General features: G+C 42.7%; 1 protein-coding gene across 1 annotated transcript; it reads right to left on the bottom strand.

Moving 5' to 3' along the window:
- Positions 1–4,070: 4,070 nt before the first annotated feature.
- rybpb (RING1 and YY1 binding protein b) lies at positions 4,071–23,174 on the bottom strand. Its single transcript, XM_042406344.1, has 5 exons — positions 23,010–23,174; positions 22,273–22,398; positions 7,929–8,234; positions 7,701–7,799; positions 4,071–7,366 (listed from the first exon to the last, which is right to left on the bottom strand). Exons 1-5 carry the CDS (start codon positions 23,033–23,035, stop codon positions 7,117–7,119), a joined length of 807 nt encoding a protein of 268 aa, XP_042262278.1. The 5' UTR covers positions 23,036–23,174; the 3' UTR covers positions 4,071–7,116.
- Positions 23,175–23,552: the final 378 nt, after the last annotated feature.

Genomic DNA, 23,552 nt, shown 5'->3' with positions numbered 1-23,552 from the left:
TCTTGGCATATTGAATTGCTTTAAAAAGTGGTTGAGGAATAGAGGTCAGTGACGTTCTTTCACAAGGGCAACCCCACCCCTACAGGGTTGAATGGGCTTATTATGATTGGCTGAGCATGTATATGCAAAAGTTCTGTGTGCATATCCTTAAAGTCCGCCTCCACTCAAAAATATGCTCTTGTTCCTACAACTGGATGTTTGAGCCTCACTGTGCAGAATGATGTCTGTGCAGAGTTTGACCCTAGAAGGCTGTTTTCATATTCATCTGCTGAAGTAGGAAAGTTTTGAGATTTTTGAGAATCCAATTTTAAGGGGTGGGTCTATGAGCAGGATTTGTGACATCACAATCAGTTTAGAAGCCAATCCTGGTCCAGGATCGTGATGTGGTTTCTTGAAGCCTCCACTGCACATACACCAGGAATGGACTTTACAGTGAAGTAAGAAACATCTTATGTCCAGCAGTTCAACTTTTGAAATGAAAAATATTTGCATATTCATAGATTCTGTCATTTTTAATGAGGATTTTAACAAGATAATTTAACTTTTTTGTGAAAAAAACAGAAAACATAAATTATTATTTAATTCAGTTATAATTATTCAAATGTTATATACATCTTAAAACAGGGGGATCTTTAAAGATTGATAGTCAGGCTGACAGAGACCTGAGGGAGAGATGTGTGGAATCATTTTTAACATCAGTTGTTGTAAAAGTTTCTATACCCTCCATGTGTAAATGTCACATCTTGCCAATTTGCCAGCAAACCCAAACTGTGTGTACCTGTACAAAGACAGTGTGATTAAGTTAAAAACTCCAGGCGAAGCAAGTAAGTGGACTTTGGACGTTTTGTCAGTTTCTGTTTCCAAGGTCAAGAATGAATTGCCAAACTCAAGCCGACATGGACAATAAGTCCTTGAGGTGCTCAGAATAATCAAATGTTACAGTTACACACATACAGCTTCATAGCAAATGAGTAAACTCAATCTGAAGCCCATGTGATAGGGATGAAAGCTCTGGAACAAGCTGATAAGTGCACCTAATAGTAACTTTACCTGTCATATTTGCCAACTTGTTTATTTTACATGTATTACATCTCTGTAATGCTGAACATGCAACTCTGTTTTCACATTCAGTCATCTTTCTTCCTTTTTCTAGTTCGATTTTTCTCCTTAAAGCACAAATGTGAACTTGTAGAACACGATTTCTGCCTTTTTTAACAAATGCAGTACAGATGGAGGAGTGTAATGAATAATAAGTGGACTGAGTGACTCACTTGAATTTGCCTCCTGATGACTACGTCAGCACTAAAAATAACACCTGTGAGCTGAAGTTGGTGATGTGATGATACACAGCATTTAAAGACATCTTTTTTCCCTTGCAGTGCTTCCGCATCACGAGCGCAGGCACCACTGTAAACATCACAGAATTTTGTGGTTTGATAGGAAATAAGGCTCACTTCACCTTCTGCTTCACACATTGCCGGCGTTCTGCATAAAGAGCCTTGATTTCCTTTTCACATGAAAGTGGTGGTTTCTTATCTGCAGATGTTCAACCCTTCCTGGACATATGGATCTGGTCATGGTATGGCGGTTTGGGCTGGCAGAGGGGTCGACTCTAGCGGAAGACACCCATCTGGTTGGACCCTGACCTGAGTGGAAACTGCTTTTGTCTGCAGATCTCCTTGAGTCCAGGCAAAGAGAGTAAGGAAGTGGGGTTCAATTTTGCTGTTTGATCAATGACAGCCACCAAAATTAAGGGCCAAATTTCACCCTCTTTCATTGCTTTCCAAAGAATACACTAATGGATTGCTGATTCCCTGCCTGCTCTGTTAAGATACACTTGCAAAACATTTGAGGAAGGACTTTGAGAACCTTGCGAACAAACACAGTAATGGCACCTTCAAAGCAAATGCCAACCTTTACTCCATCATATCAAACGACAATTTTATTTTATGGCTTGAAAGCCACCTTCTATGTTAGGCTTTTGCCCTTGCTACTTGGGTAGTGACCTGAAAGCAATTTGCTTTCTATGATATACTTCATCCATCCCTCAAGGGGGAGATTTTCTGTGCTGTGTCCTCAGCAGCCTTGGAGCAGGTACAGGTTAAATATCAGGGCTCAAGGATGCCTGAGGCTATATAGCCAGAGGTAGAAAGAACACCAAAGCATCCAGCTTGAGCTGAAGAATTACTACATTACTACGACTCCAGTTAAATGCTCACCGTTCAATGCTCGTTCAATGGTAATGAAACTATAATTGTTAAATGCACTATTCCCACATTACATATGCATTCCTTACTAGGATCCAACTTGCCCTCTGTGTAATAGTAATGGTAAGTATTGGCAGATTATGTAGATATGTAGGGGGTAGAAAACAAACCAGAATGACTGAGAGCTTGTGTGAAGATCAACATGAGGAGTTCTTTTGTGCCTTAAACTGTAGGAATCACAAAAGTCATGCATGGAAAATTGTCAGTAACCTAAGAAAACCTCTGAAGTGCATAATTACCAATTAGCATGTATGATCTAGCCAGAGCCTGGGATTTTAATAATGTAGTGGATAGTTTTGCACAAATACTTGTGAGGACGAAACACCTGCTTTAACAAAATACAGGAGCAGTGTGTTCATACATGCTAATGTTACTCATTTTCAGAACAAGCAGGAGCCTCTGTGCTCTTAACTTGTGCAAGCATACAGCAGAAATGTCATAAATGTCAGCGGTCTGGGACATCCACAGGAGCTAACTTCATGTAGTCTCATTAGTGTTATTACTGCTACTAGTCATTTCTCAGTAGAAATCACTTGTCATGTTATTTAGCCAGAGCTGACAGACGTCTATCAACATGAGACATGCAGTAAAATGCAAGGATGAGTGTTGTATACAAATGCACGTCTAAAACGTAATTTACTGGTTTACAAGAAGTTGCTTAACTTCTAAATACTGAAAAGAAGCATTTGATCAATTTAGTATTGTACTATTGTAAAATCTAGACACTGGACAAGTTTAAAAAAGAATGATCAAAATTAATGCAGCACAGGCCCACATATTCTGACATTTGGTTCGTTATAGCTCCAAAAACACTTAACTTCCCACAATGCAACAGGACAGCAAATTTTATTAGACCCTCTATGCCTAGTAAACAAAAAGTGTTATAAAGCTATTGTCACACAGGCTTTTTGATATAAATTTGTAATCTCTAAACCAACCCTTTAATTAAAATGACAATCATTGTAACAGGAGATATATTTTTACATTTATTCTGTTAACTGTCGTTTTCACTTCATTGCTTTTCTGCTTTTCAGTTTGTGCCCATGACTAATTTATATTCAGCAAAGGTCAAGAGATAAAATTAATTCCAAAATGAGATATCAATCACTTCAAAGCACTGAATTCCCCTCAGATTCATTATTTATTAAAAAAAAAGTCCTTACATGTATTATTTATTAAAAAGTCTCTGATTTTAAAAAGATTGTTGACATTTAAGAGGGGAAAAAAAAATCCAAAATTGAAACATACAGTTTTGAAATGAAAGCCTTTAAAATACATGTGATGTTTTTTTTTAATACCATGGTGACAGAGACGCTTGGACAAAGTGTGTCAATGCATAAACCAGAGAGAAATGGAATACGCCACGCTCCCTTGATGAACAACCTCAACACCAAAATAAATCTGCTCACAAACGTAAGCATCAACTGTTTCTCGTCAGAGCACTTTCATATCTGTGGAGATAATCAGAGGCGACAGAGGAATGCAGTCATTGGTCAGAGCTTTTAGATACAGGCGCATTAGTGGCCTGCTAAGCTGCCTCTGGAGAAAAGGATGATTGAAAGCTGTTGTCAATATGGGAGTTCCCTCATGTTATGTCACCACACTGTAGAGGCTTCCTCTCCTACACACACACACACACATCCTCAATCAATAGTCTGCCGTCTCAGCTCCATACACACATCCTGTTATGTGATAATGTAAAACCACTTCACATCTGAACTTGCATGTCGGTAAATATACTGTTTGTGTATGTGTGAATGAATAATATAATCAATAAAAGACACAGAGCAGCCAGAAAATAGATAACTTTAACAATTTTATTTGTGAAAAACTACAAGCAAAATTCATAAATAGACATTTCTATTTGAAGCGGAGGAAAATGATCAAGTTAGCCTATAAGCGCAAAGTCGTGCACATAGCCAGAAACATGTATTTTAACATTATAAGCTAGACAAGGAGCCGTGATCCGCTGAAAATGCTGCATACATTTCCACACCAGGGAACATAATGTGACCATTTCACAAGAGGAAACAATGACACATCAGCTATAAGTTAACAAAAGAAAACACAAAAGAAAACGTAAAACTGGATTAAACAAAGAATGGATTATTGTACTGTCCCTACAATTTTTTTTTTCCACTTTTTTTTTTAAACCGACCAATAACTTTTAAAAGCATTGTACAAGACATTGTTATAGGAAGAAATGAGTTTGTATAATACACTTAATTGGAAATTCACGGTTAAGGTTATACAGTCAGTAAACAAGCATTCTATATTTGGGTCTCTGACAAACAAAGCTAAAAAATGTAACCATCTTTACACAGTAAATTAAGGTTACTGGTCGCACACAAGAACAGAACTGCTTGCGCGGAAAGGAAACAGGAAACAAAAGACTTCAGCTCCAATGCCATTTTCATAGTGTTTGCTTTTGCACCTTTTTAAAATTCTATATACAAGCAATAATTCATATACTCAGCAAATGGCCATTTGTCAATAATTTAACAATGAATCCTTTCTGTTGGAGTACTCAGTCAAGTGAATGTGGTTGCAGATAAGGCAGGTGAAAAGATGGCTTTTTAGGCCCATTTCTAATAGATTGCATTACAAAGCAGGGTATTGTTCTCAGTAAAAATTGGACAAAACATTTCCCCCTCTGACCCGACAGTCCCACTTTAGTTCTATTCACATTGCTTTTCCTCACTTTGAACACTGATCCCATATTTGTATGCAATAAAGTACATAATTACATATTTAACCATAGCTTAAGAGCAGAAAAAAGTTAGGAACACATATTTCCTGGACTTGAAACATTGCTTACGACACACATATGATTATCATCCCCACGTGTGAAACTGCAAAGCTTTTCGTCGACACAGATCAAATCCTGCCTCCCCCCCCCCCTTAGATCCTGGTAGGATATGTTGTGTTTAGGGACATATTAACCTCACCTAACCTGGTTTTAGTTGCTCTGGGAGCGGCTCAATTGGTGAGTTGGGGCCTCTGTTAGGGGAGCTACAGAGTGAAGAGGGGCCTTACTGAGGCCAAAGGTTTCGACTCAGCAAACCCTTCTCAGCTGCCCTCCCACACCCAGTCTGTCTCTCATCCACGATCCACCACTGATTGTGGAGCCGGGTGGTGTTCTTCAACTCAGCTCACAGTATGACGTTCTCTGCCCCGATTTAGCCGTGCACAGAGATGAGTGGACAATAAGAACACCATTTACATGGATTATATTAGTCTTTATTTAAACTGTTATTCATCTCACACATTAGATAATTGCATTTCAAATTGTTATTCATCTGTCTATGTATCATGTCATTATGAAATTCCTTTGGTCCTTCAATAAATAAAACTAAGATATCATATACACATTTATTCTTTATACAATTTCATACAGTTAAAAGGAAATGATGTTCTAGTATCAGCTAAGGTGAAAGTGAATTAAAACCCTTAAATAAGCCTTGCTGTTCTAAAAAATTGAAAGAGCAATTGTGTTCTATTAACTACTGCAATATTTTTTTTACCTTCAATGACAGGAGTCTTAAATTAATATTTAAAAAAAAAAAAAAAAGTCAATTCAATTGTCAATCTTTGTAAGTTATTCATGTCTTTGCACTTGTTTCGGGGATATCAGGAAGATTCAAAGTTGTCTTTAGGACCACCACAAAAGAAAAATGAAATCGATTCACAACAGCTTGACACAACAGGTCTATTTTACAGTTCGATATGGTTTCACCAACTGGAACTGCATGTAACCATCCTTCAGTCACAACTGAAAATAAAAAAAGTCTGGCTCAAGAGCTGACAAGACAGCTCTACCTTCAGCCAGAAAACTTAATATTAAAGTACGGAATGCAGAAAATATCAACAGCTTTTAGTGTTTTACACAACAGCCTACACTGTACAGTTAAGGACATAAGATACTGTATAAGAGATCTGCTATAGCATACTAAATCATAGACAGTCTAGTTGAAAAAGTCAGGTGTCTGAAGTTCAGGTGACCTTCTTCTGATGCACATTGACCTGTACAGAACAAGTAGACGGACCTGATGGAGGTCCCGACAGTGTTCAGAGTGAGACAGTGTTGTTGAGAAAAGTGAATGAGAATTTGATTCATCAGCACTTTGTCACATTGAGTGAATGGGCAATCCCAGATTTGCAAAACCGCTTCACAGTGTATCTAGCACCAGTGTGTGTGTGTGTGTGTGTGTGTGTGTGTGTGTGTGTATATGTTTGTGTGTGTTTGTGTGTCTGTCTGTGACTCGAGTCTTGTCGTATCATTTCAACTGTAATAAAAACACTGAAGGAACGATCAATTGGCAGAGCTACACAGCAAAGCTTCAACATAAAAAGGAGAATATCAAAGTATACAGGTGCAACAGGTAATAAATAAGGGTAATAATAGTTTAAAGTTATTAAAATGATGGTGGTTATTGTGCCCAGCGGAGAATTCTTCTTTACAAAAACAAACAAACAAAAAAAATGTCGACTTGGCCTCACATCCACGTACAAATATAAAACAATACATACAAGTGTCTGGATGCTACCGCAGGGGGGGTGTGGGGGTAGGGGCGTTATTCCTTACAGCCCAGCTCTCCTTGCCTGTACGACGTGTGTGACCACGAGGGAAGCCCCCCTAAGCAGGGCGTTCATTTCCCAGGACAGGCGCACTGTGCTGTTCCTCTCAGCCAGCCAGCTCCTCTCAGCATCCAGGGGTGGTCATGGAATGGAGGCAGGGCAGCAGTGGGAAAGGTGAAATCTCTCCCCCTATGGGATCCATAGTGTCCAGAAACGTGGGGAAAAGGGGGGAGTGGAGCAGGGTGAGGACGGGTGGAAAAGGTGTGGGACCTCAGAACGACTCGTCGTGCCCCACAGAGAGATCCCCTTTAGGGGTGGAGGCGCGCGACGAGCCCTTGTCCATGCTCTCGGAGCCGGAGCTCTGGTGCTGCTGTTCGGAGCCTGCGCTGGACGTGATGGTGGACGAGGACGTGGATGAGGAGCGGGTCTTCTCCTTAAAGTCTGTTATGATCACTGTCACGTTCCCTACGGTGATAGCCAACTGCTGGGCAGTGCTCCGGTCAATGTTCTTCAGTTTGGGCCTGAGGGGCAAAAAACAGAAAAAAAAAGTTACTCTAGTTGACGACTAGAAATGCCAACCACGATATCTGTGTCTCAGCAACAACAAGGGGGAGGCTGCCAGCATTGTGTGGGTGGTTACACTAAATTGCTCAATTCATCGGTTGACACATGAACAGTCAGAACAAGTGTACATAAAGTGAGAGTGGGTGTTTAGTGTAAAAGATCATTTGTGAATCATTTGAGGTTTCTCACTAGATGCATTGCCTTCCTCTAAACAGAAGTGCTGTGTAGTCATAGATGTGAAACCATGTGTTCTGCTAAAGATATGCAGAGGAAGGGGGGGGTGCTACACACCTGGAAATGTGAGAGTTCTTGTTGGTCTTGGTTGCTGATTTGCCAGATTGTATGCTTTGTTTGTCGCTGGGTGGGCTCTGATGGTTGTCTGATTTAGGTCTGGAGGAAAACAGAAACACACCAGTGAGGATAAAAGCAGCACAGTAGACATCCACACACACACACACACACACACACACACACACACATACACACACACACAATTGAAGCCTTGACATGCACACTGACCTGGTCTTTTTGCTGCTGGGCTTCTTCGTGACGGCTGGGCTGATGTCCTTCTCTCTGTCGGGTTTGTCTTTGATTGGCTGTTCCTTGTCGCTCTTGTCTTTCTCAGGGGTGTCTCCCTCTGGCCTCACTCTCTCTGGACGCTCACCTTCGGGACGTCCCTCTCCGTTGGCGCGCTCCCCTTCGCCATCTGGGCGCTCCTTGTCTGAGCGCTCGCTCCTCTCCCTCCGCTCCTTCTTGGGCGGGGGAGGCATTGGGTACTGCTGAGCCACCTGCTGGGCAACCAGCTGGGAGTTGATCCTGGGTTTCCTGTGGAGGAGATCCAAGGCACAAACATGGATTAGCCTCGTAGTGGAGCTGTGAGCAGACTCTGGCCACACACCAACACAGTCACACTACGGCTGAAAGAGAGAGGTGACTGAACGTAGAGGCCATTGAGGGAAAAAGGCTGCTGCTCCCCAGCTGCTGCAGAGGTAGGTTTACGCAGCCGCTTCCTGGTGGAGCAGCTCTGTTTTGAGGGGTAATCTCATTAGCTCACGGCTGTAATAAAATGAATGCACAGGATCACAAGGTGGGACATTTGCAGCACGTCACTTAGGTCCTCTAATCTGATTACTGCAGGGATGGCCCCATTTGTCACAGACTGAGACTCAGTTGGACATGGTGGAGCTGCCACACTCACTGAGCTCGGCAGCAACCAGAGAGCTTGTCTGTCCACTTCTGACTCATTTTCACACACATCAACATGAACCATAACCATATTTGAGTTTGATCATTTGAATTCAGCAAAGACAATAAAAGCGTCGATAGATGTAAAGATAAATGTGCAAATTTCAAAGAATCACACACCCATTTCCTAAATTTCAGTTCACATGAAACCATCCTTTTCTGAAAACATCTTGTCCACTGTGATGTGTCACCACTAAACTCCTACATGCATACAGCAGAAGCAGCATCTTGCCCTGATCAGCTGTGCAGATGAACAGGGCCTGAAGTTGGGAGGCATAATGCTAAACCGGAGCCCGACACACACACCTGCAGCATAATGGACACCAGCTGGAGGCATCTGGGAGGAAGCAGAGGACCCGGGGAGAGAGGGAAGGATGACTGCAGCCTTCCAGAGACTCCGACTCAGCCGAGACCAAACTGCAGCCAGCAACATGGCTAATCACAGGCCAGCACTGGGCAAGCATGGTGAGGAATAAACCACAAGTACGCTCACACACACAAACACGCACTTGAAAGCTTAGCGTGCAAACAAACAGCCTGGCACGGCTCGATGACTACTCAGGAGGCCTTTCAACAGGAACACAACAAGTTATACGAGCTAGCTGTGTATACACAACCTTCCAAACCCAATTCTGGTCCTGGCACGAAGACTTTTTGTAATGTCCCAGCAGTAGAGAGGGGGGCCCTTGATGATTAGGACTGTTTTAGGAGACCTGTGGTTAAGTGGGGAATCTTGAAAGGTCTAGAAAGTCTGCCAGTGGAATAGGGCTGGGCGATAAAACAATCTCAATAATTTTCACGATAAAATCTTCCACAATAACGATGATGAATTTATGAGGGTTTTTTTGATAGTTACTTTTGAGTCCGTTTTCCTCCAACTACAAAAACACTACATGAACAGCCAATCATACAGCAGAGAAACAAACGCATGTGGTTGACGCATGTTTCTGGCCCCTCCGACTCACAACAACATCACCTTTGTGGAGTAGCCTACTCAGAAGAAAATGAGCAGCTGCGGGAGCGAGACTGAGTGTGAGGAAACTGTCTCCAAAGATGAAGAAATTGTACCAGAGAGGCAATGAGGGACCTCTACAACCTTGGCTTAAAAGCCGTTCTGCACTAACCAGCCAGACTGCTCATCACCACCAAAGACGGTGGTAGGAGGCGGCTATCTTCTGTTCGGGAGGCCAGTGAGTTCCTAACCAAACACCGGCGTAGCGTGGCTGAGGACACAGGGGAGAGGGAGTGATAACGCCGGGTCAACAAGTGTGTGGCTAGCATGCTAATCTGCTAGTTCGCACCAGCAATGGATGACCTATGCAAAATTTACCTCGAGAAACTTTTCTGAGGGCAGGACTGCACCCCGGTTTACCTAACGGGGTTAGTTACTTGCGTTCATAATGCTCCAATTATGTTTTTTTTTCCAATTTATTATGAAAAAAACCCACATGCCTGAGAGAGTGGACAGATTAGGGCGGGTTGTGGCTCAGGAGGTGGAGCGGGTCGTCCACTGATCGGAAGATTGGTGGTTTAATTCCCAGCTCCAGTCTGCATATCCAAAGTGTCCTTGAGCAAGATACTCAACCCCAAATTGCTACTGATGGCTGTGCCATCAGTGTGTGGATGTGTATGAATGATTAGATCCCCTCTGATGGGCATGTTGGGACCTTGCATGGTAGCCCCTGTATCCATTCAGCGTGTGAATGTGCGTGAATGGGTCAATGTGTAGTGTAAAACACGCTTTGAGTGGTCGGAAGACTAGAAAGGCGCTACAGAAGTATAGTCCATTTACCATTTAGTCTTTCTTGCAAGAAACAATATTCAAAGAATTTACAATTGTATAATCATCCTCAACATTTATGTTTTTATTTTCTTTAATCAAATGTTCAGTATACTACCTCTAAAATGTTTGAGAGACATTTGAAACAAGACATTTGATGTGCTGGGAATCACAGCAGTTGTTTACATATTTATTGCTGGAAATGGATGGGCTGTAGTGGAACAAGTCAAGGAGCAAATGCTTGTGGCAAAAACAGAAGATGCTCAATAGTGGTGTTCAACTGATTGTGCTGATTTCAGTGGCTTGCTGTGGAGAGTGGTTTTCAGACAGCTGCTTAAGTGGTTGGCCTCAGTGTTTCAATTTTGCAACATCTTGTCAGTCCAGTAACTTGTTTCTACACTTTCTTCACTTGTCTTTCAGAACTGACACTCCACTCCCTAAACTCTATACTTTACTAGGCCAACACTAAAATTTAAACTTTTTTCCCTTGTTCTCTTATTTTTTGGTCCAATTCTTTTCACAACTTTTCTCTCTACTGCTCCAACAAGCTCATTTGCTCTCCTCCTGCTGCAGTCTATTACAGACACAGTGTCTCTCCTTGAGGAGGGGGTGTGGGCGTTCAGCCGATCAGAAGCCAATCAATCGGGGCATAATAGAGCATCATGTTGTAATGCTTGCACTACACTCCAATCAATACACCAGCTGTGGCGAATGCTGATGAGCCCTGGGCTGTTGATCCAGTATCCATTAGCTGCTGTGGTTCTCTGGAGCCTCAGGCTCTTTCTACCTGCTGCCCTTGTGTGAGTCGCCCACTGGAGGCCTTCAGTGGGTGCAAATTAGATGGTGATATGGGAGTGAAATTTTCTTCCCATCCCATCTTAGCTGCATAATTGCCAATCCTATCCTGTTCCCATCAAAATGATCCCAGGTCCATTTCAATCTAGAATTTATTACTTCCCATGTAAGTACTAGTAATGAGTATTAGAGCTCCTACTCATAGTATTTGGATAAGTCTCACTACAGTCATCAAGGCTTTTAAATGTTTAAATCATAAAGTGGATAATAAATTAATTACAAAGTTATGATGTTGGGTTTACAGCATTGGAACTCTTCTGTAGTTAACACAACAACAATTTGTCAAAGCAGGATTATCACTGATTTTCTATGTTTTTATACTGAGCAAATAATACATGTAATTACCCCATGCTGAACTGGCTGTGACATTTAAAACAAATGTCAGATGATATGAACATAAATTCCTCCAGACTACTGTACACTACTGAGCCTTGGTTTTCCCTATCGTGCCTTTATTCTGATGACACAATGCAGCCTACCCCGTGGGAAACCAGTGGGTCCCATGAGTACCCCTGGTTTCCTGATTCCACTTCAAACTGTGATGGGAAATCTTCAACATGCTGCTGTGAAAGTGTGACAAAGAATTCAATTTTTGGGAGGGTGGAAACTTGTGGTAATTGACACAACAGCAATGAGCTAATGCCTTTAGGGCACCATAAAAGGGTCAGCCCCAAGAATAGCAAGGGCTCACCCATACACACTCCTCATGAAAAAATGTTTGTGTCTCTAACACACAGCCATAAGTAAACACAGCACAAACAACATTCAGCACGGCCAGCAATCATTTTTGTTAGGCAGTGTGCGTTGTTAGCCAAGGAGGTTGTGAATGAATGAGTGAGTGCTTGATAAGCTCCACGCCTCTTCTGCCTGTTGCGGAGCTGAGGCCCCGGTCAGAGCCTGAGATTTGTGTCAGCAGCAGCAGAAGCTGCCCCAGTAGTCAAGCAGTGATTCAGTGCCAGCTGTAAGTCAGCCATGAGTTGCTGCTGGCATGATAGAGCCACCGCTCTGTTTGCCCCATTATTTATTTACTGACCACACATCATGACTTTGCACAGCGTTGCTCTGTGGCACATTAACATGGCTGGAGATTCTGAATGACATCATATGTGTGTGCCACTTGCATTTATTTAAAAATATACTTAATAATTAATATCAATTTTCATATTTAACATTAATTTCATATTTAGATAATATGCCCTTGTTGAGCATAAATATACCAATTTAACTAAAACATTATTGGCACATATTATTTTGCAAACATCCAAATCAAACAGAAATCATGTATAGGCCACAAGAGGTACTGAAAATGATACTGGGAGCAGGACCAGGAGTGAACCCCAGGGTCCAATTGCTGAAATTGCTCCCACTGCTGCCAATAAATTCCTAGGGAACCACTGTGCGTTTGTGTGTGTCAAGTGTGTAAAGCCTGCTGTTGAACCATTTCCCACTGTGAGGGCTTACAGCATATTACCTTCCCTTTGCACTACAATAGACCGCCATTGACAGCTCCTCCTATGCTTGCCCCTAAATTCAGCCGTCTGGGTGAGGGAGGAGTGGGGAGTCTCCCTCCACGGGATGCCCCGAAATAACTATCATCATGCTTGAAAGCTCCTAATTCAGTCAGACTGACACCCATATTTAGATTGCTCCACTCAGCCTGAACAATCCCAGAGACAGACACACCTCTGCTCAGCTGGTGCTCTCGCTGGCCAGGAGCAGCCGATTCTGCTAGCCAAGAGCAAAAGCTGAGGCTGCTCTTTCAGAGGGAACTCTTTCTAGAGAAACCAAAAACAATGAGCCCAAGCACTTGGAGAGACAGAGTAATGAAGAGAGTGAGTGAGCAATGGAGAGTGTGATAGAGAGAGAGAGGCGCAGGAAAGCCCTCATTAACACAGCTCTTTTATTTGAAGTGCTGTGTGGAGGACAAGCAATTATTTCCTGCCAGGCTGAGTGAATGCAGTGGCAGACAGCTGAGTGAAGAGGAGAGAGAGAGTGAGACAGCCAACAGACAACAGTATTCTTCAGCCATGGACAACCCACTGAAGAGCAGAGACTATTTAACATCACCCACTCACTCATTCAGACTTAGTCAATAACCACATCTACACAGTACAAACGGGTGCTCCTTGTCCTAAATGAAGTACAAAGTTGTTCAGAAACATGAATCCTCTATTCACATGCATTCAGCAATGACCTGCTTTCCCCTGCATTGGACTAAAAGACCATTACAGCCTCAGCCTGGAGAAAATCACTTAGATCCAACATGTGAGAATGCCGCGGGGCTTCAGTTTGATCACATCACCTCCCTATGATGTGCCGGCAACCATGTAACCAATGATCTACATGCACTCGTCTGTGTCAACACTCACAGTATGCCTTGATCATTATGTAGAAGCATGTGATGCCCTCCCTTCCCCCTACAGTTATGGAGGGTGATGGAGCAGAGCCCAGAGCTCTCTGGCTGTACCGCTTGGAATATGTTAACCAGTCAGTGGGTATATGTATGCTCCATTGTTCTATTGTTGAATGTTGGACAATCTTTCCACAACGACTTGAGTGCTGCACGGACCCAGACTGACCCAATTTGTGTAGTCTGGCTTTACCTAAACAGCTGACAAAATGTTTCTCCAAACAGGGCAAGATTAAAGATTCTTCGTTTGGGTAAAAAAATATTTTTAATAATTTCATTACTGCAAAACATTCAGCAACAACTGTTTACATGAATACATGTTGCACATTATCCTTAGGGTTTCTTGGATGTTCAGCACAAATTAGAACACAGTCCAGTGAAAAATAAGCAATTGGTGAGGCTTAGAATACACATACAAAGAATCGCAAAAATGAGGAAATTTAGCTGCGAGGCCAAACTTCAAAAATTCATAACTAAAAAAATATTTGCAGAAGAGCTACAGAATTTTTCAAGGCTCCATGAATTTAATAGAGGTTTTCACATTAATTTTTTTGAGAAAATCCATGACATGAACTGGGAAAAGTTCTCAATTCTGGGTGAATTGGCATGAAATGAACCCAATATTAAAGGACTTAGATAATGATTGGGGCCAGATAAACTTGATCGTGAGATACCTACTTGATGAATGACTTAAATGATTAGTCAATTATTAAAATTGCTGACAATTAATTTTCAGTTGATCAACATAGCACTAATTAAAAACTTGTATTTCATGCCAGGACCAGACCCTTAGTATGCATGCAAGCTGGGTCCGAACCCTGCCAAAATTTGTCAGTACCCTTGGGTTCATTCAGGCTCTCCCTGAGTTGCTGACCTCTATGTCTCAAGCATTATCCTCAGCTAACAGTCCAAAGATTGAGATCACTACTAAACAGAATCTTTCATAAATGCACCTCCATCAGTGCACATGAACTAAGCTATTCATTCACTGGGATGTTCAATCGAAAAATGACATAAAAATAACACTGGGACCCTGCATCTGAGGTCCCCTGTGAGCGAATTCTTGATCAGTCTGAATCTGAAGTGACAGGAGCAGTGTTGTCACCTCTAGCCATAAGTAATCTGTGTGAGTGAGTGTGCTGGGGAGGTTGAATGAGGATAACCTGAAGAGTGGCCTGGGGCTACAGCGCTTCTCAATTCATTCCCACTGCCCACCAGAGGCATTAAGCATTCATCCCTTCATCCGTCCCTTCCAGTCAGGATTTTGAGGGCTTAATGTTACTGTCATTTCTCCCCCTTCTCCCAACACCTAACCCTCCTTGTGGGGTAATGCGGATCCCCCACAGTGTTCTATCGTTTTCTTTTAGTGCTCTGTATGCACAGCAGGTTCCCAGAAAGCATCTAGACCCATGCACCTTTACCCCAAACAGTAAAAGAGCACAACAGTCAGGCATGACATTTAGTTCCCACGGTACTGACAATACTGGCCAGGGCAAAGAAATTCAAGAAAATATCACATTAGACATAAAAGATATTTCAACTTTTCTGCAACAATTGTAAATCCTATGTACCAGACTAGCTGCTGGCTACATCTCCTGACAGGTTAAAGGTTCCTGACATCTAAGTGAGACACACACAAGCAGAAGAATTAGAAGAGAAATTGTAAACATTTGTGTCTACTCGTGTGAGAAAAAAAAAAGACTTTATCTTCACGCTGACAAGTCTTTTCTTTCCGTGACTGACCTTTCTGGCTATTAACTGCCTGGCATCGGGTAGACTGACAGCGAGTCATTGCAAAGACACTAAACATGTATGAGCTCCTTCCATCAGCAGCAATGTGTCACATTGCTGAGTATCACTCATTTGTTTCCTTCCTCTCTGTTGCGACTCGATCACTCTCTCTTTGTCTTCTTCCCTTCACTTTCTCCCTGCGCTTTATCCCCCACTGCCACCCCCCTCTAAATCCTGCTGGCTTTAAGTAGGTCTCTTCTTCACCTCTCTTTATCTCCTCCTCTGATGTTTTGCCTCTAGTGTGCATGAGTTATCTGTCACCCCATCTTGCTGCTGTCCCGTCCTCTTCTTGCCCCTTTGCTTTAGTATAAACAGAGTCTGGTTTGAATTTGCTCAACAAATCATCAGGCAGCAGTGCCAAAGGGGACACTGCACCTTCACAGCATGCTCTTGTGTTCTGCACAAGTGGAACAACATTAAGCAAACAAACAAAAACAACAGGTGGGGAAACTTGATGCCAAGAGGTCAAACACAAAGCCTCTACTGCCTACTGTAACCATGATTCAGATCTGCCAAACTGATTTGGGGTTTTCTAGACTACGGCTTCTTGGTAATGCTCAAACTAACAACTATTAACTAGCTCTGAAACTAGTGTGATGATCAACAGTATCAAAACCTTCATCACTAGGAATTACCTCATCACTTTCCCAAGAGAAAACAGTCAGCACTGGTTTCTCATATGCAGTCAATGACATGTCAAATGTTGCTGTTCATTCCCCATGCATGGATGGTGGCGCTGGTACAAACAGAAAAGGCTGTCCAGTCTGGTTCTCTCCCTCTATGGGTAATGATGTGCTTCGCTCTGCTTTAGCCCCTGGAGACTCTTGGCTGAGTGAGCACATCCCCCTTGCAGCCATCCATACCCCCCTTTCTTCAACACACACACAAATGTCCAGACGCTACACTCCTCTCTTTCTCTTTACCGCTCTGTTTCTCTCCTTGTCCTCTCTTGCCCTCTTCCTTACTACCCAGCTAGCTGTGACTCCACATTTAACAACTCCCTCCCTCACTCCCTCCTTGTCCTCATATGCCTTTTTCTGTATTTTCCTGATTGGGAGGAGCCCCGATTCAACAGCGCTCTCTACATTTCTCTGTTTTGTCAGATTGCCAAATTGGCTATTGTATTTAATCACTCACACTCTGCCAAATCCCATGAAGTAATTAAGAACTTTTAAATCCGGCAATTAACATGTAAAGATTAGGGCTACCCGCTCCTGCTTAGGGTTTTAGCGCAGATGCTGATAATGCTGGATAAGCAAAAGCAGTTTCCTCTGACAGGGGGCTGCTGTGGTGGCAGGGGGTGGGGGTGAGGAAGTGCAGATATAAATTGAGCGCCGGCATGTCCCTCTTATGTAATTCCATTATCCTAGACAATTTGCCTTAATGTGACAGTGGTAGAATCCACAGATTATAATGACTCTATTCCATCATTGTAAAGGACAGAAAGGCACACACAATGAGACACACAAACACAGACACACACAACACTCATCTTACAATAATTGTGCAGCCTCGACACTTACACACACAGAGAGATGCACTTTTACTTTTCTGGCCCCAGTGTTAACCCACAGCATTGTGGTTGGGCATTAGATTTTATTGATCCTGATTCTGCTTATTAATCCTGGTTCTAACTTTCATAATCTATGGTTTTCCATAAAGGTTTACTATAAAGCCATGAAGTAAATGCATTACACATTTACTTGACTGCATGAACATCTGTAAATATCTACAGAATCATGGACAAATTACAGTAATCGTCTATGTTTGAGTCATATGCCACAGTGATCAGACATCTTTTCAACTCAGAATCCTTCATATGTGGGACAATATTTGCACATGACATAAACAGTTAAGAGTAGGCTAATCTAAACAGACTGGTGACATATTAACGCAGACAGAATACAACGCAATCATGTGCAAACACTAACGCATGTGTTTTCATTTCATTTTTTTGTATAGCTCAATTTAACCTTTTACGGGTGATGACTTTACATCATAAATTCCGCTGACAGTCGAGAATTATGTAATCTTTTACTGAGTAATCTGAACATCACCCACGAAGATCACCTGACAAAAACTAAGATTAGATGGATATGCATTTTCTTGTTTTACCCACATCTACATTCACCATAAACTTATGGTAATTATAACCTTACAACACTGTATGAACAAATATGGGCAAAGATCTTTGTATAAATATTTATTAGTAAGGGCAATCTTAACTTTTTCAAGGCCATTTATCACCTGCCTTCTATCTGATACCTGTATCAATAAACTTGTAAATCTCATACTGCCGTATACATAGCAGGGTTGGGTCGGTTTCTGGTTTGGTTCTGTCCGGTCTATGAGCTGAAACCGGTTTGATTTTTTGCAAACCAGCATTTGTCATTATGAGACGTCAAAGCGTCTCACACGGAGGTTCCGACACTGATAAAGCCAGTTGCTGCTGTCTGCTGCTGTCCATCTTGCTGGAAGCCAAAGACTAGCTGGAGGAGGCAGGCTGACCCTGGCTAATAGCGCAGATCTCACCAATAACCTGGATAAACTCTGCTTACAGGACTGCTTACAGCTACCAGCAGTCTGAGAGCAGTTTGTGTTTTGAAAACAACCCCCAGATACAAAGGGACGCAACAGATCATTTTACCAGCCTACACAGTGGCTAGCAGCTAGTTAGCATGGCTAGCATCGTTAGCATAGCATAGCCATGCTGTGCTGTGTGTAGCCGCGGTGTTTCTGATTCTTATACCAGAAACACCACGGCGACACACAGCACCCTAGCACAAGAAAAAAGGTTAAGTTGAATGGTTGTTGTGAGAAATGAAAACACAATGTGTTACTCAGTTGTCCTGGCCGTGGTGCCGCTATACGCTTTCTTCTTCTTCTGTTGAGTTTTATGGCGGTTGGCATCCATAAGTCTTGCATTACCGCCATCTGCTGAATTGTAACAGCTTCACAGTGCAAACTACTTACAGCATCCACCCAAAGTGCTCCCATTCACAACATTTTCCATTCGATAACCCAGACTCAATTGTCTGAGTTGGTGCAAATCCTCCCCTCAGTTTTATATCTCTGTCTTTTTCAGATATGTTTAAGAATCTCCTGGCAGCATCCAGTAATCCTCTGCAACTTTCCCTGTATTTCAACAGCACAATTATGACCATGGCAATGAATGCCAAAAATCATTTCTTGTACATGCAGATATTCTGATCAGCACCATGTATGAAGAAAAATAGACTCGAAGCCTAAAAAATATGTTTCGGGTCGCAGCTTCGCGTTTATTGGGTGTGACACACAAGCCATTTCGCAAGCAGTGTAGACAGCTGTAATGATAACATACAAGCATGTTGTTCTGTCAAACTAAAATAATTTTGCCTCAAATTTTGCTCTTCAACAAAATACTTAATTATCGCAATGAAATGTATTGAAACAAATGTATGTGTGATGCAAAAAGACAACATTTTCATCTACAAGCCCCCTTGGCAGGCGAGTCAAAAAGTTAATTTTGAACACTGTGCTGACCCCGTATGGTGATTTCCCTCGCAGCACTACACTCTCATTATGTTCCAATCAGGAGCGTCACGTGCGACACCTAGTCGTAAAATTCAGTATTACAAGTCCAGTCTGGTCTTTGGCTTAATATCAAACTGATTTGAAAATTTTACATCGGCCCAACCCTAATACATAGTATATCAGTTTTTATGTTGGTTCACGTTCTGTGTACTTTCAGCAGCTTCAGATAAATGTAAGTTGGTGTATTTAATCTAGTAAGAGCGCTGCATTTTGCTAACAAGTGAAAGACTCCCGTTTGTTCTGTTCTATATAAAGCGCTGATGGAAGCTTCTTGAAATGGTTGAAAACATAGCAACAGAGCACAGATAACAGCACAGCAGTCAAAGACTGAGGTACCTCAAGACTTCCTGTGATCCCCACCATCAATCAACTTTAGAGGGCTCCTAATGGTTTCTCCCTGGGCCCCGGGGCTGCCAGAGGTGCATACCAAACACCACCACAAAGCAAACTGATGTACAGCAACACGGTATCACGTTCACACAGCGATCTGGTTCAGATGCCAGAAACATTTAAATATGATCGCATGCACCTCACAGGGGATGCTAATGCAAGCCCTTCTCCAGTTACCAAAGAACCAGGCACTGAACATGAACGCTGAACACTTGGGCTACTTGGACTTGTAGATTAGCAGCAAGGTCAGGTGCAAAAAGCAGAGTGCTTTCTTGTTTAAGAGTCAGAGTGGCAGAGGCTAGATTTTGCCTTCTTGGGTATCATGTTACATCACTGAGCTGGACTGGGTCAACAGGTTCGTTAGGCTGCGCTTGACTGGGGAGAACAGGGCCTCTCCCTGCATGCTGATGCCACAGCCAGAGTTTTGCTCTCGTTAACACACATTCTTGCCTCCATTAGCACAAATCAGAGTAGCATGACCCACAGTTACCTGGATTACCTACTGCTGGTAGGGGACAAAGTGTGATTCAAGCCTCGCCATGGTGTGAGCTACTATCTGTCCATCACCATGGATCATGTTCGTTGTATATTCTCCATCAACACCTGTAGAAACAGCTGGTGTCCCGATGACTCAAAGCAGACTGTGAGGGATGGATGTATCAAGCTCAAGGGAAAAATAGTGGTCTGATTCTGAATTTCTTTTTGACACGTAGGTACCCCCTGTATGACAAACTGTTGCTGATAACCAAATCACTGTGCTAGTGTCTGCTGATTGCTACCTGTTGTACCAACAGCTTATCAGGAATAGATGAAGATAATGCATGATTGGCTGTGATGCAGCCCAGAACAGCTGCATCCATCTTCTCCTTACGGTCTCTATTGTTAGAGACAAGTACAGTCAATACTGACTGACCTCCATCCCATGATACAGAAAAAAAAGCTACACTTGGGGACTGTGGAACAGTTACCTTTCACACATTCACACCACACCAAGCCATTTCAAACATGTCTTAAATGACTGCACAAATCAATAGTGAAGCTTATCTTATAGTTCACACAAAAGACCAAGGGCGATCCAAATGACACTTCAAAGTTAAGAACAGAACTGCTCTGACTCCTACCACAAGCAAGGAACTGTAATTTGTGAACACACGTGTCCTCCTGCATAAAAGCCCATTCAAAGTAGAGCCTCAGATAAAACGAGCAAGACAAGCATCCACACAGAGCCTTAAGTGTGAATCATTTAGCTGAGAGCATGTTGCTTTTGTCACATGCTTTACTGTAATACAGTGGAGAAAAGACAGCTAATTAGTACTCATTAGAGTAAAAGGCAGCCCCACAACTAAACAACTGCATTAACCAAAGGCTAACTATTCAGATCAAACAGCCATGTGTGACAACCACTCCAGTGATGTCATTTACCAAATAGAAGCTACTGGGCTGTTGCCAAAGCACAGTGGTTGGGTGGCTATGACATGTTTGTCTCCGCTTCCTGCTCTTGCGCAGCGTGCTCAGTCTACACTATCAACTGTGGTCTTAAGCTACACTTTGCTAGGATAAGATCATAGGGGGAGGGGAGCCAGACAATTAAGACTGAATTCAGTCTTTTCTCAGTAAACCAGCATCAGCTTTCTCCCCGTTTGTGGTGCACCCAGGGTGTCAGCCGAACCACTCATTGTAAAACCACAGCTGGAAAGGTTAGGGTGCAAGGGACTTGTCAACAAACCCACAAATGACTCATCTATCTCTCCATCTCATCATGCAACTGATGACATGAGCAAACAAACTCACACCGTGGCAAACAACTTATCATCAAAAACATTCCCCAGAACAGGGGGAGGAGGCGTCAGTATATACACAAAACCGAAAGGGAATCCCATCATGATATTCGAGTTACACAGTGATTTCATCTCAGTTTCCCATAAGACGCCGTCTTCTGCTGACATCACAAAATTCATTCTGACTAAAGCTCAGGGGAAATGTCTGGGACACACAAGCCGGTTACTATAAATGTTGATATGATTAATCTGGAGGAATTTTCTGAGAGCAAATCACTTGTAAACAGCTTTGGGAACAAAGCAAGTCTGTAGTGGTTTGAGTTTTGTTGAGTTTAATCATAGACAAATGTGAAGACTGACACTTATGATGCAAAATATGGCTTTTTGGAACATAGGACAAAAACCTGGCAAAGCTGTGAACACAAGTGTCACACCAGGTTGGGCATGAAATGACACTGGCTTAAACTAAATGACAGGAGAGAACAAATCTGACAGAAAGAAATGGAAAATGCACATCTGGAATTTATCTCTAATTCTGATTACAACCACTCCTTCACCTAAAAAAATATATCCACCTCATGCACATTAAATCTGACTCGTCAGAGCATTTTAAGAGCCCCTGCAATCCTACAGGTAGGTGGTATGCATACACATGCATTCACCTTTTTTCACTCCATAAACCGCAGCCCTCTCGCTGTTGCTCTGTTGATGCGCTGTAGCTGTACAGCCATCATGAAGTATGGTCCCTCTCCCCCCGCCCACCCCACCCCCCTCTGGCTAGTGAAGCAGCCAGCCTACCTAGACGAATGCATAAAAGCAATGCAATGTTAGTCGCATGAGATGAGAAACTACGGATAATCCAGACAACAGCAGGAGATGTTTGCAAGATTGTCCATCAACAAGTCCCCATTCGCTCACAGACAAATAGGCTGTCGATCAAAGTTGTCATTCCCATAAATTGCGATGCAATGCTGCTGCAGCCAGCCAAGCAGGGGGAAAAACGAGACGCTCAGACTAGAGAGAGAGGGAGCGCTACGTTACCTTGTGGATGTGCCCTTCCTCACATCGCAGATGCTGCATTTGAAAGCCTCGGCGGTGTTCCTGAAGGTGCAGACGCTACAGTCCCAGTAGCCGTCGTCAGCGGTCTGTTTGGCTTGTCTTTTTGGCCTTACAAATGAGACAAATGTTAAGGTCAAGTTAGTTTGTAAATGCCACGAACAAATTTTCATGAATTAACAAGAAAGGAGATTTGGACAAACATAGCCCGTTATGTAATATACAAGCTACTTAGTACGGCACAAAGCATGACGGTGTTGTCATTTATATTGGGTTCGAGTCCCGGCAAGTAGAGCTCCTTGGTTAATAAATCCCCACAGTGGCGAAGCGGGCGACTATCCACACCGTCCGACTGTATCGCCAGCTAGGCTAGCAGGCAGGCAAGCAATGCTAGATTTTTCGGCATCGAAGCTTAGCATGTCGGCTGATAAAACCAATATCGAACAATGTCCATTTCGACACTGCACCCCTCAAAAGGCTTCATCGAGACGGAAGAGCGTTTCAGGGAATGCCAGGCGTATCCTCTGAAAAATTTCCCTTTGTCTGTTAAGTGACTGGGTTGTAGGGAGCGAGAAGCCGCCATAGTGACTGCACTATTCTAGCTAGCTGTGGCATACCAACTGAAAAAGGGAGAAACGATCCCTGAGTGAGGGAAACGCATCCAAATATCGAGCCCATAACGCCCTAAACAAGTAGAAATCGACAGTGGGCGGTCGCATTACCTGGTAGGGCTCTTTTTGTCGCCCATGGTGAAGAATAATCCTCGGAAATAAGAAGAAAAAGGGGCCTCCTTTTAATTGTCAGTGAGTGTAGTATGATCCAGATAGAGCCGCTGCTGAAGCTGTTGGCAGACAGGCTCCACTCAGCGCTGGCTCGAGGCACGGCACAGCGACTGACTGCACTACCCCACGTGACCGCTGCCTGGCCAATCACAGCGCGACTCGGTTTAAAAGTCTGGATGGATATTTACGGTAGTAGCTATTTTAATAACTACTAGAGATATTTGACAGAGCACAGCTCACCCACACACGCGTACATAAAGATTAAAATGTTGCAATGTTGATTTATATTTCGAGACAACCATAGTCAAAACAAATCTATACAAAAACTTTTTTTGACACAAATACAACATATGCTGTACGTGTATGCACACACGTATGTGGGGGTAATATGGCCAAACATGACATGGGATTGACATGTCATGACCAAAAGAACCAATTTAATACCCCAAATACCGTAACACATACACATATACAATACATACA

The sequence above is a fragment of the Thunnus maccoyii genome, chromosome 3 (genome assembly GCF_910596095.1).
Source record: "Thunnus maccoyii chromosome 3, fThuMac1.1, whole genome shotgun sequence".
In the NCBI taxonomy this organism is placed as follows: Eukaryota; Metazoa; Chordata; class Actinopteri; order Scombriformes; family Scombridae; genus Thunnus; species Thunnus maccoyii.
The sequence above is the reverse complement of the archived record's forward strand: the minus strand, read 5'-3'. Positions and strand labels throughout refer to the sequence as shown.

What these genes read in the sequence shown, in the direction of transcription:
- rybpb (XM_042406344.1), bottom strand. Translation starts at nt 23,035, where the DNA reads ATGGGCGACAAAAAGAGCCCTACCAG. An exon ending in CCCAGCAGCAAAAAGACCAG is followed by an intron (nt 7,800 to 7,928) that starts GTCAGTGTGCAT and finishes GTTTTCCTCCAG; the next exon opens with ACCTAAATCAGACAACCATC. An exon ending in AAGAACTCTCACATTTCCAG is followed by an intron (nt 7,367 to 7,700) that starts GTGTGTAGCACC and finishes TTTGCCCCTCAG; the next exon opens with GCCCAAACTGAAGAACATTG.